Source organism: Bos javanicus, chromosome 19, assembly GCF_032452875.1.
Source record: "Bos javanicus breed banteng chromosome 19, ARS-OSU_banteng_1.0, whole genome shotgun sequence".
NCBI classification, from domain to species: Eukaryota; Metazoa; Chordata; class Mammalia; order Artiodactyla; family Bovidae; genus Bos; species Bos javanicus.
Genome location: NC_083886.1, coordinates 62,895,579 through 62,908,747, shown reverse-complemented (window position 1 = coordinate 62,908,747; position 13,169 = coordinate 62,895,579). Strand labels below are relative to the sequence as shown.

Here is a 13,169-nt window from a genome sequence, read left to right as displayed (position 1 = left end):
AATACAGCATATTAATTAACATTCACCATTTATTTAAAAATAATACTGCACGTGAAGTGCAGTTAACCTGTGCCCGAGTGGTTCTAGCAATGAACGTGACTCTCACAAAGTCTTCACTGATGCCTGGACTATAAGCCAGCAGGCATCTTGGAGACTCCTCTTTTCCACTAGGAAAGTCACGCCCAAGCTCAGTCACTGGTGGAGCCAGGAGCTTCATATTCCCAGCAGGGTGGATTGTGGCTCCCTCAGGCCCATGGGTCCAGGCACAGATGGCAGATGCTTCAGACAACCTGGTAACCAGCTGGTGCCCCAAACAAACTGCCCAGAACCACGCTCAGCAAAGCCGGTCCTGCAGCAGACCCCAGACCCGGGATGTGAACCACCCCCAACTCAGGTTTTAAGAAGAGTAGACATCACAAGATGAACGTCTATAGGTTTCATTTGTTATTATCACTGGTTATTTCACACACACACACACACACACACACACACACACACACACACTCTTACACGTTTGCTCACCTGAAAGAATGGGGTATTCCAGACCTGGATGCTTTCAGTGACGTTTGAATGGTAAAGATAGTAGTTACTAATGATATTCATCAACACGGGTAAAGAGTAAACCATAGAGCTGTTGAAAACAGCAGTAAAAACATAGTCCTACGATTCAAAAAAAGAGAGTTATTATACATAGCATATATGTAAATGGATATATGATTGCTGTGTACGCAGCATATGAATATGATTGCTTTTCTCACCAACTAAGTTAAAGAAGACTCTACACATGGACATCATCAGATGGTCAACACTGAAATCAGATTGACTATATTCTTTGCAGCCAAAGATGGAGAAGCTCTATACAGTCAGCAAAAACAAGACCAGGAGCTGACTATGGCTCAGATCATGAACTCCTTATTGCCAAATTCAGACTTAAATTGAAGAAAGGAGGGATAACCACTAGACCATTCAGGTATGACCTAAATCAAATCCCTTATGATTATACAGTGGAAGTGAGAAATAGACTTAAGGGACTAGATCTGATAGATAGAGTGCCTGATAAACTATGGATGGAGGTTCGTGACACTGTACAGGAGACAGGGATCAAGACCATCCCCATGGAAAAGAAATGCAAAAGAGCAAAATGGCTGTCTGAGGAGGCTTTACAAATAGCTGAGAAAAGAAGAGAAGCGAAAAGCAAAGGAGAAAACGAAAGATATAAGCATCTGAATGCAGAGTTCCAAAGAATAGCAAGAAGAGATAAGAAAGCCTTCCTCAGCGATCAATGCCAAGAAACAGAGGAAAACAACAGAATGGGAAAGACTAGAGATCTCTTCAAGAAAATTAGAGATACCAAGGAAACATTTCATGCAAAGATGGGCTCGATAAAGGACAGAAATGGTATGAACCGAACAGAAGCATAAGATATTAAGAAGAGGTGGCATACACAGAAGAACTATACAAAAAGATCTTCACGACCCAGATAATCACGATGTTATGATCACTCACCTAGAGCCAGACATCCTGGAATGTGAAGTCAAGTGGGCCTTAGAAAGCATCACTACAAACAAAGCTAGTGGAGGTGATGGAATTCCAGTTGAGCTATTTCAAATCCTAAAAGATGATGCTGTGAAAGTGCTGCACTCAATATGCCAGCACATTTGGAAAACTCAGCAGTGGCCACAGGACTGGAAAAGGTCAGTTGTCATTCCAATCCCAAAGAAAGGCAGTGCCAAAGAATGCTCAAACTGCCACACAATTGCACTCATCTCACACACTAGTAAAGTAATGCTCAAAATTCTCCAAGCCAGGCTTCAACAATCTGTGAACCGTGAACTTCCACATGTTCAAGCTGGTTTTAGAAAAGGCAGAGGAACCAGAGATCAAATTGCCAACATCTGCTGGGTCATTGAAAAAGCAAGAGAGTTCCAGAAAAACATCTATTTCTGTTTTATTGACTATGCCAAAACCTTTGACTGTGTGGATCACAATAAACTGTGGGAAATTCTGAAAGAGATGGGAATACCAGACCACCTGACCTGCCTCTTGATAAACTTATATGCAGGTCAGGAAGCAACAGTTCGAACTGGACATGGAACACCAGACTGGTTCCAAATAGGAAAAGGAGTACATCAAGGCTGTATACTGTCACCCTGCTTATTTAACTTATATGCAGAGTACATCATGAGAAACGCTGGGCTGGAAGAAGCACAAGCTGGAATCAAGATTGCCGGGAGAAATATCAATAACCTCAGATATGCAGATGACACCACCCTTATGGCAGAAAGTGAAGAGGAACTAAAGAGCCTCTTGATTAAAGTGAAAGAGGAGAGTGAAAAGGTTGGCTTAAAGCTCAACATTCAGAAAACTAAGATCATGGCATCTGGTCCCATCACTTCATGGGAAATAGATGGGGAAACAGTGGAAACAGTGTCAGACTTTATTTTTCTGGGCTCCAAAATCACTGCAGATGGTGACTGCAGCCATGAAATTAAAAGACGCTTACTCCTTGGAAGGAAAGTTATGACCAACCTAGATAGCATATTCAAAAGCAGAGACATTACTTTGTCAACAAAGGTCCATCTAGGCAAGGCTGTGGTTTTTCCAGTGGTCATGTATGGATGTGAGAGTTGGACTGTGAAGAAAGCTGAGCGCTGAAGAATTGATGCTTTTGAACTGTGGTGTTGGAGAAGACTCTTGAGAGTCCCTTGGACTGCAAGGAGATCCAGTCAGTCAATTCTAGAGATGAGCCCTGGGTGTTCTTTGGAAGGAATGATGCTGAAGCTGAAACTCCAGTACTTTGGCCACCCATGCAGAGTTGACTCACTGGAAAAGACTGATGCTGGGAGGGGCTGGGGGCAGGAGGAGAAGGGGACAACAGAGGATGAGATGGCTGGATGGCATCACCGACTCGATGGACGTGAGTTTGAGTGAACTCCGGGAGTTGGTGATGGACAGGGAGGCCTGGCATGCTGCAATTCATGGGGTCGCAAAGAGTCGGACACAACTGAGCGACTGAACTGAAGTTAATTCTCACTAACTATATTTAAAACTGATGCAACATATCATAGAAATAATACTTAATGATAGATAAAAATAATCTAGTTTGGAATCTAGATATTCTGATATTTTAAGCAAAAAAAAAAAAGATAAATATAATTGTATTCCTCATAGCTTTATATATTGGTTTTCCATCATGGCATAAAATATATTACAAGTAAACACAGCAAGCTATTTCCCAAAGTAAATTTTAATTTCCAACTCATAAGGTTAATCAGCAAACGATTAATTTTAGAGGAAAGACTTCAATCCCATGCAATGCTCTCACCCTTTCTGACCGCACCACGTTCAGAGCTGCGCAGTGGGGAGCGGCGGACATGTAGTCAGTGTCATTAAACATCGTCACCATTATGTTCTGATTTGTGAAAAAGGTAAGAAGGTCACTGATATCCGAGTCTGGTATCAGAAAAGAAGCAAATGATAAACCATTAGCTTAAATGAAAAACAGACATGGGCTTTTAATAATGTTGCAAAGCGCTCCTTTCTGAAGACCTTTTTCCTGTTAGGTAAGACGTGAGTAAGAACACTGGCTCTGCAGCCTGTCTGCTGAATCCAAACCCACATCAATGCACACAGACCTCAGAGCAGAGGCTGACACGCAGCAACTGTGCCACGCTCAGCTGCTGCTGCTTGCTGCTGTGACTCACGCTGAAAGTGGCCCATCACACAAGAAATCCAGCTGAAGACTGCTCCAACCAGACTTTTGTGAGAACAAAAGTCCACCTGGCAATTTTATGTAACGAGGTAACCTACCAGGCTCAGAGATGCCGAAGCCAGGGGCGGGGTTAGGTAACATCCCACCTGGAGGGCTGCTGTGTGTTCTGAACAAACTGTATGGACGTCAACTGCCTTCAAACAGTGACACTCAGATGCAGGTCTCCATCTACAGCCTTCAGGACGCGTGGAGCCCAAGGGAGATGCTGTGTGCCGCCCGAAGCCTAGCCTGTACCATAACACCTGGGGAGTGGGAAGAGTTCTCTGTCCATCACCGGAAAGGCCAGGATTCAAGCAAGAACGAGTGTGAATTTGAGAGGAACCAAAATCAAACAAAGGTAAAACTCTATGGGTGACTGAGTGGTACAGCCGGTGGCTCAGACTCAGCTATAAGTGTTTTAGTGTCAGAGACGGGCGCTTCCGTGACATGGTCTCTACTGATTCAGTGCGTTAACAGCATGATTCAGAGTCAGAGAGAAGGGCCCTTCCTGTGATACGGTCTCTACTCCAAATCCAGTGTGTTAACAACACGCGTTTCAGGTTCAGAGAGACGGGCGCTTCCTGTGACACGGTCTCTACTCCTGATCCAGTGTGTTAACAATAAGTGTTTTAGTGTCAGAGAGACAGACGCTTCCAGTGATACGGTCTCTACTGATTCAGTGCATTAACAACACGTGATTCAGAGTCAGAGAGAAGGGCCCTTCCAGTGATACGGTCTCTACTGTAATCGAGTGTGTTAACATGCATTTTAGTGTCAGAGATGGGCACTTCCTGCGATATGGTCTCTACGGTAATCCAGTGTTAACCACCTCCGATCTCCAAATGCTAGAGCGGTTCTGTCTTCTCGAGACAGCACTGCATCACCCGTGATACAGAAAACCTCGCCAGGAGGGTAGGGTACCCGCCAAGACACAGAGTCAGAGGCCGTGATTCCTAGAGGAAATGAACCTTTAGGACCAACAGCAAGGCCTGGGAGATGTGAGATAGATAAAGACCGATAGGTAGATGGCTGGGTGGATGGACAGATATGTGGACAGAGAGACAGACTGATAGTGTAAGTAATTCTAGATACACTTAAAAATATCAAATGGGACAAAACCTTGAAACCACTAGAATTTTTGGAGATCAGTGAGAGTGAAATCCAGGCAGAAATACTTGAGATGACATACAATTCCTCAAATACCAAAAAACGGTCACAGCGTCACAGTGTAGGGCTCCATGCGGTCCTGCATTTCAGCAACGTGGAGTGGATATTAAAACCAGAACAAGAATTCTAATGAAAGAAATGAAAAACACAACGCTTTCCATTCAAGTGTGTTTTCTATCACTATATATCTTCTTCCTCCAAAAGAAGAGAGGTTACACCATAAACTGATAGAATTTAGGAGCGATGATTTTAACAGTCGTCTGTAATCATCCCAAACTGTGATTACAATGCAGGGCAAAAGTTTTTGGCTGATAGTGAATCAAAAAGGAAAGATATGAGAATACAGGTGAAGTGCTGGGAAGTGTTAAACTACAGAGAATTTGTGAGCAAACAAGCAGTACAAGAAATGCAACTCTCCAATGTGTTTCAGCAAAAGACAAGCAAAGAAGCTGCTTGTGCTTTACTGAAAATTTGTATTGTTAGCTCACTTTAACTTCCTCCTCAAGGACCTTGGGACTATAAACCATCCACACAGATAGGAGATGTTGTAGAAACATATAATTCACGTCAAATTCTGAATTAGGTCTTAACGTTTTGAAAATCAAAGTCTTGTTATTGGGTTTTTAAAATTTTATTCTGAGCTTTGCTCAAAGCCATCGGCTTTAAATTTTCTTTCATATTGGATACTTATGTGATAAAAATAATAACAAATCCAAAAATATCCACTGCAAATTTAATGTATTTGATTATAGAGATTTCCATGACAACTGTCCTTTATTCTAATTTTTCAGATAGTCCTTAAAAACTGTTTAAACACTTCTTTGTAGATATGTAACTACATTAAATATTATATGCTGTAACTCTAAAGAGTTTTCAAGTTCTGAAGTTTGTTTTGCTCATTATAAACTTTTGAGATGAATTACGCTGCTCTGAGAATAATGCCACTATTAAAAAAGGAAATTTTATGACTATCAACAACATAAATCAAGATATTTTAAAAAGTGTTAGATCAGTCCTGGGTGTTCACTGGAAGGACTGATGCTGAAGCTGAATGTCCAATACTTTGGCCACCTGATGTGAAGAGCTGACTCTTTTGAAAAGACCCTGATGCTGGGAAAGATTGAGGGTGGGAGGAGAAGGGGACGACAGAGGATGAGATGGCTGAATGGCATCACCGACTCAATGGACATGAGTTTGAGTAGGCTCCAGGAGTTGGTGATAGACAGGGAGGCCTGGCGTGCTGCAGTCCATGGGGTCGCAAAGAGTCAGACATGACTAAGCGACTGAACTGAACACTTAAACCAAAATTTCCTTAATCTATTACTCAGCATCAATGAGGGGTTTTATTTAACGTAGGTTTGTGCAGACAGACCATGCCTTTATCTTAGGTATATTTCTAAAATCCAAATCTCTGACCTATGTCTACCCCTCACCCCAGGCGGACAAGCACACACTCACAAACCTTCACACACTCTCACCAGTGGAGTTCTGAAGGAGCAGACTGGTTCTGTATTTATCGGGTTGATCTCCGGGTTTGAGGAAGTATAAGTCTGGAACAAGTCTGATGGGAACCACAGCATTTTTCAAAGAGTGATGTACCAAAAACATGAAAATCTGAACTGTGAAAAATATTAAAAGTAGGAGCAACCTGAAAGGAAAAAAAAAATACAGTTGAAGGCATATTAACATGTAAATATACAAAATAATCTTCCTTTCCATGACAGTTAAAAGGTACTCATTTGAAAAAGAAGCTTCTCACCAGCTCTTTGCTTCCCACGAGAGTACGTGATGTCGGGGCCGCTCTCTCTCCTTGCCGCCCCCCACCAACCTGCGTCTACAGGCCCGTCATCTGCACCTGGGCCTCTGCTCCTCCCCTGTGCAGGCTCGTCTGGGCCTCTGCTCCTCCCCTGTGAGCAGGCTCATCTGTGCCATGTTTCAGGATTCCACAGATATGTGTTACTAGCATTACTCGCGTTTCTGACTCACTTTGCTCTGTGCAACAGGCGGAAGGCTCTCCCACCTCACAGAAGTGACTCAGTGTGTTCCTGTTACGGCTGATACAAAGTGGCTTGGAGGGAGGGGACTTATGTATACTTAGGGCTGATTCGGGCTGTGGTACAGCAGAAACCAATACAACACTGCAAAGCAATTTTCCTTCAATTAAAAAATAAAAAAAGAAAAAGAAAGAAAAATCTTAAATTGAAAAAACCCCAGCTCCTCGGGCAGGAGAGTGCCTGTGCTTACACAGATCTCAGGGACTTGCTTTCGCGTCTCAAGTTGAGGAAGTGAAACCTGGCGATGGTAAACACCTGCTGCGTCCAGAGGCCCTTGGCGCTCACCAGAGCAGCCTTACTTTCGGAGAGAATAAGCAAGCTCTGTTCCATCTCGTCGAAGGATTTTGAATCCAACTCTTCCTCTTGCGGCTGCTGAGAAAACACGCTGTAATCTATGTGCCGAAACAGAAGGATGGAAAGTTATGTTATCGCCCTTCAGAAGATGGAAACCTTCCTGAAGCATGTAAATTTCAAAACATGCCTGGCGGGGAGCAACACGGGCCAGAGGGGCTGTCACGGACTTTGGCTACATGATCGAAACTGAACGTGGGCACAGCTCATGACCAGGACGTGCTCTCTCTGGTAGGAGCCCAACAGAATTAGGTGCAGAGGCTCACGGAAACAGGGACAAGAACATCTGTAGCCAGTGCCCTACCCAGCAGCCACACGTGGGACGGAACCCACATGTCCATCAACAGGTGAGAACATAAAAAGCCATGAAGTTCACCTGTAACAGAACAGTGTGAAGCTACGAAAGTGAACAAACTACTGTATAACTGTAACAGCTTGATCTTACAAGCATTATATTAAGTAAAAGAAACCAGAATATATATAAGTAAGAGACACGTTATATGGTTGATGCCAAGAGACTGAAACCAGGTGAAACGTCTTGATGGGGATAAAAAAGAGTGATTCAAAATTAAAAGATGTGAAAAATAATAAAAGGAGATGAAGACTGGCTTCAGCATGAAGAAGGACTTAAAGGTGCTGTAGAAAAAGCCAGCAACACCTGAACAGAGCACAAGCCTCTTATCTCCATTCCCACGACACAGACATTTTCTAGAAACCTCCTCGTGTCCCTCAGGCTGTTGAGCACCACACACACGAGCGCCTTCCGCGTGGCGTGCTCTGTCAGCCCCAGGATCACACCTGCTCACCGACAGCGCACGGCATCCTGACGCAGACTCCCTCTGTCGCCCCTGCTCCCACACCTTGTCTCTGCTCAACTCCATCAAACTGACGAATGCCGCACCTCTCCAGCTGTCTGCGATCTAGAGACTTCCTGTGAGCTTTCCTTCTCTGATCACTATATAAAGGAGGGACTTAGAGACACAGTGGGGGAAGGAGCGAGAGGGACGAATGGGAAAGCAGTGTGGACGTGCACAGCTACCACGCGTAAACAGGCAGCTAGTGGAAGAAGCCGCACAGCACGGGAGGCTCGGCTCGGGGCTCTGCGCCGACCCAGAGGCCGGGCCGGGGAGGCGCGGAGGGGCACACGCGCACTCAGTGATCTACCTCATGTGCAGCGGAGACAGACAACGCTGTACCGCAACTTCCCTCCATTAAAAAACAAACAGGAAGATTACAGTCTGACACCACGTTCTCATCGTAAAGTGACTTTCCTCCACGACCGAGAGGACCACCCCACACCCACCCTGCTGCGGTCAACCCTCCACTCAGCCTCACCCTGAGACGCACTCATCTCAGCCGCGCCACTGAGGGTACGTCAAGCTCACGACCGGCTTCCGCACTTCCAAGTTTCTCCATCTTCTGCGTTACCAAAACCACCCTTTCTGTTATCACCCAATTCTCACAGCGATCAGCAAGAAGCAACCGCCTTCTTTCCTTAAACACCATGTGGTCCTGGTTCCCGCCTCTTGTGAAGAAAGAAAGCGCAATAATGGTGCCTTCCCGCCAGCGCTTCCTGCCCTTCACTGCCCACGCTCGGGCGGCCCCTCTACTCCGTGGAAGGGGCCGCACGCGACCTCTGGGGCCGTCTATACACAAGGGACCGCAGAGCGCGTGTCTCTGGCTTAGCAGCCTCTCCTGGCTCTAAGCATGTGCGTCACAGCCCATGGGCATCTCCACAGGGATGTCTACCAAGCGTCTCAAACAACACAAGCGAAATCACGCCTGGAATCCTTCTTTCCAGGAACTGGCTGCTCCCCTTTGGTCAGGAAACGGGCGATTCCATTTCCAATTCTCAGGCTGAAAGTTTAGATACCTTCTTGACTCCGCCCTTCCCCAACCCCCGAAAGGAGCCCAGCAGTAGGTCACCACCAGTGCCTCTAACACGACCCAAATCTGTTCGTGTTTCCCAGTTTTCACAGCCATCCAAGTTCAAACAAGGATCAGCGGTAACAGCTTCCTGACCGCTCTTCCTGCTTCCAGACTTCCTTCACAATCCATCTGTCATCCAACAGCTGGAACGCGCTCGTTGAAGAAGCATATCAGCTCATGTTGCCCCTTTGCTCTGGAACTCTCTGTGAGCTGCACATCACACAGCACAGAGGCAAACAGAGCGCTCCTGCAGAGCTTCGGGGGCTGCACATGCCCCTCCCTTGCCTGCACCTCCGAGCTCCTCACGCCATGCTCTCCCTGGCACTCTGGCAGCCTTTCTCTGTCACCAAAAACATCCAACCCATTCCTCAGTCAACACTGCTATGGCAGCACTTCCCTCTACCTGGGAGACTCTGCAATACAACCTTACCTTTCCTGCCTCTGGATCTCACTTTAAGTATCGTCTCCTCATGTTCCCCTGAGATACAACCTAAGTTACCTGCCTCCCCAGACCGCCCCACTTTCCTTCACAGCGCCTACCACTATCCGTAAACATCGGAGCTACTTATTTACCTGCTTACTCCTACCCTTTCTTTCCCCAAGTAGACATTCAGCATGCTTACACAATCACTGTCTGGATCACTACCTGTCTGGTTCACTGCCTAAAATGTTCTGTTAGATTTGTTTTTACCTGCTTGGTCAATTTCCGCTTCAACTTCTAGCTTTAAGAATACATCTTCCAAAGTCGTCATGGAGACACCATAAGAAATAACACCTAAGTTTGAATGACTGTCTAGAGCAGAAAATAAGCCTAAAAGGAAAAAAATGAAAGAACTTTGTATAGCTAAGCATACTGTCATGAATGATTCTAAAATGTCCTTTAAAAGTAGAGAACGACTGAATTTACTGTGCTGCCACCACGGTTCCCAAACTTTCTGGTCTCAGAACCCCTTCAACATTTCTAGAAATTGCTGAGGACCCCACAGAATGCTGCTTAGGGACACGTACCTGTTAGATGTGAACCATGACATAAATTAAAACTAAGGAATGTTTTACAGACAGAATGATAGGCAGAGTACACTACGTTGACATGTACACTTCAGTTAATTAGTGATTCCTTTTCTTCAAACTAATTCAACTAACATAGACAATTTCTATCTAACTATTGGAATGCGATGGGATTTCTGTATAACTTATCTTCAGCAGTAATATCCTTATGGTTATTAAGAGATCCCTCAACAGATAAAGGAGACTGAGCTTGAGTTCCTCATCAGAATGCAGAAAATTAAGGCTACAAATAAGATAATGCAAGAGTTTACTGTATAATAATGTAATTCGTTATGAAATCATGAAACTGAAAAGGCAACTGAAGGTGTACACAACCATATATGTGTGTGTGTTGTGTGTATGTGTACACATTGGTGTGTATACACATTTGCATGGGTGTACATGTGTGTCACATCTGTACGCGTGTGAGTGCATGTGTGTATGTATGTGTGTACATATTTGTGTGCATGTGTGTATGTATATGTGTGTGTATATTTATATTCTTATTCCCAGGGGACCTACAAACAAAGGGAGCAGTTTCTTTCCTGATAACACAAGCAATTATTTACGTAAGTTAACATACTAGTTAGGAATTTCTTGCATGACATTTATGAAAAAAAAAGAAACGCTGGCTTATAGCATTTCTGGTTTCCAAAAGTAAAATGAAGCAGAAACAGAATATTAACTCTGGGTACCTGGGAGCATGTAAATATTACACAGAAAAATAAACCAAGTGAAAAACCAAGTAAATTAAGAGAACTGGTTCCCAAGGCGGGATCTTAGTTTAGCAATCATGAAACCAGAAGTAGGGAATACCTGAAAATTTGTCCATGTCCTTGAAAGGCAAGCTGTACACAAGCTGCTGCTCATTCTGTTGCAACACAGTGGCCGCAGGTATATGTTGTTTAACCAGAGAAGAGAGAGATCCTGTGGCACAGTACCTGTCTATGTGCATGCTGGAGAAAACCCAAAACCATGATTTCTTATGATGACTCTGAACAGCCCAAAGTAAATTCTGAATGTTTTTAGCAAAAGTCTGTGCCATAGGGCTTCCCTGATGGCTCAGTGGTAAAGAATCCAACTGCCAAAGCAGGAGACACAGGTTTGATACCTAATCCAAGAAGATCCCACATGCCCGGGAGCAACTAAGCTGTGTGGGTCACAACCACTGCGCCTGTGCTCTGAGGCTGGGAGCCGCACGACTGAAGCCTGAGCGCCCTAGAGCCTGCGCTCTGCACAAGAGAGGCCACGGCGATGAGAAGCCTGCACACCGCGGTGAAGAGCAGCCTCTGCTCGCCGAAAATGGGGGAAGCCGGCACAGCAGGGGAGACCCTGCAGCCAATAATTTAATAAACAAATAAAAATAACTTAAAGAAAAGAAGGATCGATACCTCAGCCGGTAGCCAATTCCCCATTTGCTTTTGAGAAAAATTGAAGAACCAACACATTTTAACATTCCTTGTGATATGACAGCCTTCCTATCTGCAAAGAGAGATTGGCGTTTCAGTTTTACCATCTGTGACAGCATTAATAACTAGTATTTGCATTTTCTGGATTATCCTATGAGACACCGATGTTAATATGGTAAATTATCACATTAATTATCATTACATTGTTAAAACAACTTCCCACACGGCGGAACTGCGTGCATCCTGGGCGATTCTGTGGGAGGGGCCCCCTGGAAGTGTGTCTGGTTCCCACACAGGGTCAGCAAAGCCTCTGCTCTCTGCTGACCCTGCCCTGTACCCTGTCAGCTTCACTGTAGTAACTCATGCTGGGAGTGGGACTGTGTGGGGTCCTGTAAGCTTTTGTGGCAGATTACCGATCCTGGAGGGTCAGGGGCTCGCCCCCAACACAAAAACATGTGATTTTAAAAGCAGTATAATAATACCTTTTTGGTAAAAAACGCACAATTTACTTACTCCTCAGAATTTAGCATGTCTATGTCTAATTCCCATGTGGCCCCAAGACCTCATCCTTTAAAAAAGCAAGTAAAAAATCTCACCAGCAAGAATGTCGGCTTCATCCATGAAGTGAGTGCTAAACACTGTCACCCGGTTCGCTTTTCTGTGTTTCAGAAGATTCCAGACAATGTGACGAGAACACGGGTCCATTCCAGCTGTTGGCTCGTCCAACAGCAGCACCTGCGTGCAAAGGGGTGGGGGAGGGCAGGAAGCCTCAGGAAAATGAAAGTATATAAAATCTATGTGGACCCTGAAAAGCCTCCCCATTTAAAGTTACTGTATTAAAATGTATTAGATCTGAGTTTTTCACTCATACGTTGAGTTAGCATCAATTTAAAAAGTCATCAGTTTGGCATGTGAATCCATTCTTGGTCTTAATTTTAAAAGACTAGTGTCTGTAATATGTAAGTTGTAAGTATAACAACAACCAGATAAATAAACTGAGAAACAAAACACTGAAAAATAAACTGAGAAACAACGTTGACTGTATCACTTTTGGCTAAACAGTTAAATTCTGTAGATGTAACAACTGCTCGTTAGAGAATTATGTTCTATATTAGCTCAAGGAAAGCAGTTTAAGACTATTTTTCATTTCAGAAAAATGGAGGAGGAGGGACTGCCATAAGCCAGGACCCCGGGTCCCCCCCAGCCACAGCAGCCGGCTAAACGGGGCAGGGTGGGGGACCCCAGGGCCCCTGGCTGCAGGCGGGCACCTGGAAGCCTTCTGACCCAGGGCCCAGCCCAGCTTCTACAGGACCGAGAACAGCACGGAACAGACACGAGCAGAAGCAGGTCAACAGAACAGTGGACGAGTCCTTCAATTCTGTCCTTATTATTAGATTATTACTGTAACCGTAACAAACGTACAGAAAACTGCAGAGAGTAACAGAACAGTACTTCTACAGC

General features: G+C 44.7%; 1 protein-coding gene across 4 annotated transcripts in view; it reads right to left on the bottom strand.

Moving 5' to 3' along the window:
• Positions 1–13,169, bottom strand: part of ABCA5 (ATP binding cassette subfamily A member 5) — a 62,833-nt gene that overhangs the window by 14,637 nt on the left and 35,027 nt on the right. For 3 of the 4 annotated variants that reach the window (XM_061392992.1, XM_061392989.1, XM_061392991.1), the window contains 8 exons: positions 12,305–12,443; positions 11,691–11,781; positions 11,116–11,255; positions 9,944–10,063; positions 7,163–7,364; positions 6,397–6,566; positions 3,326–3,453; positions 523–660 (listed from right to left, as the gene is read on the bottom strand). In XM_061392992.1, coding sequence (XP_061248976.1) covers positions 523–660; positions 3,326–3,453; positions 6,397–6,566; positions 7,163–7,364; positions 9,944–10,063; positions 11,116–11,255; positions 11,691–11,781; positions 12,305–12,443 — 1,128 coding nt within the window. The remainder of the gene's footprint in view (positions 1–522; positions 661–3,325; positions 3,454–6,396; positions 6,567–7,162; positions 7,365–9,943; positions 10,064–11,115; positions 11,256–11,690; positions 11,782–12,304; positions 12,444–13,169) is intronic. The other variant, XM_061392990.1, reaches the window with a different exon arrangement.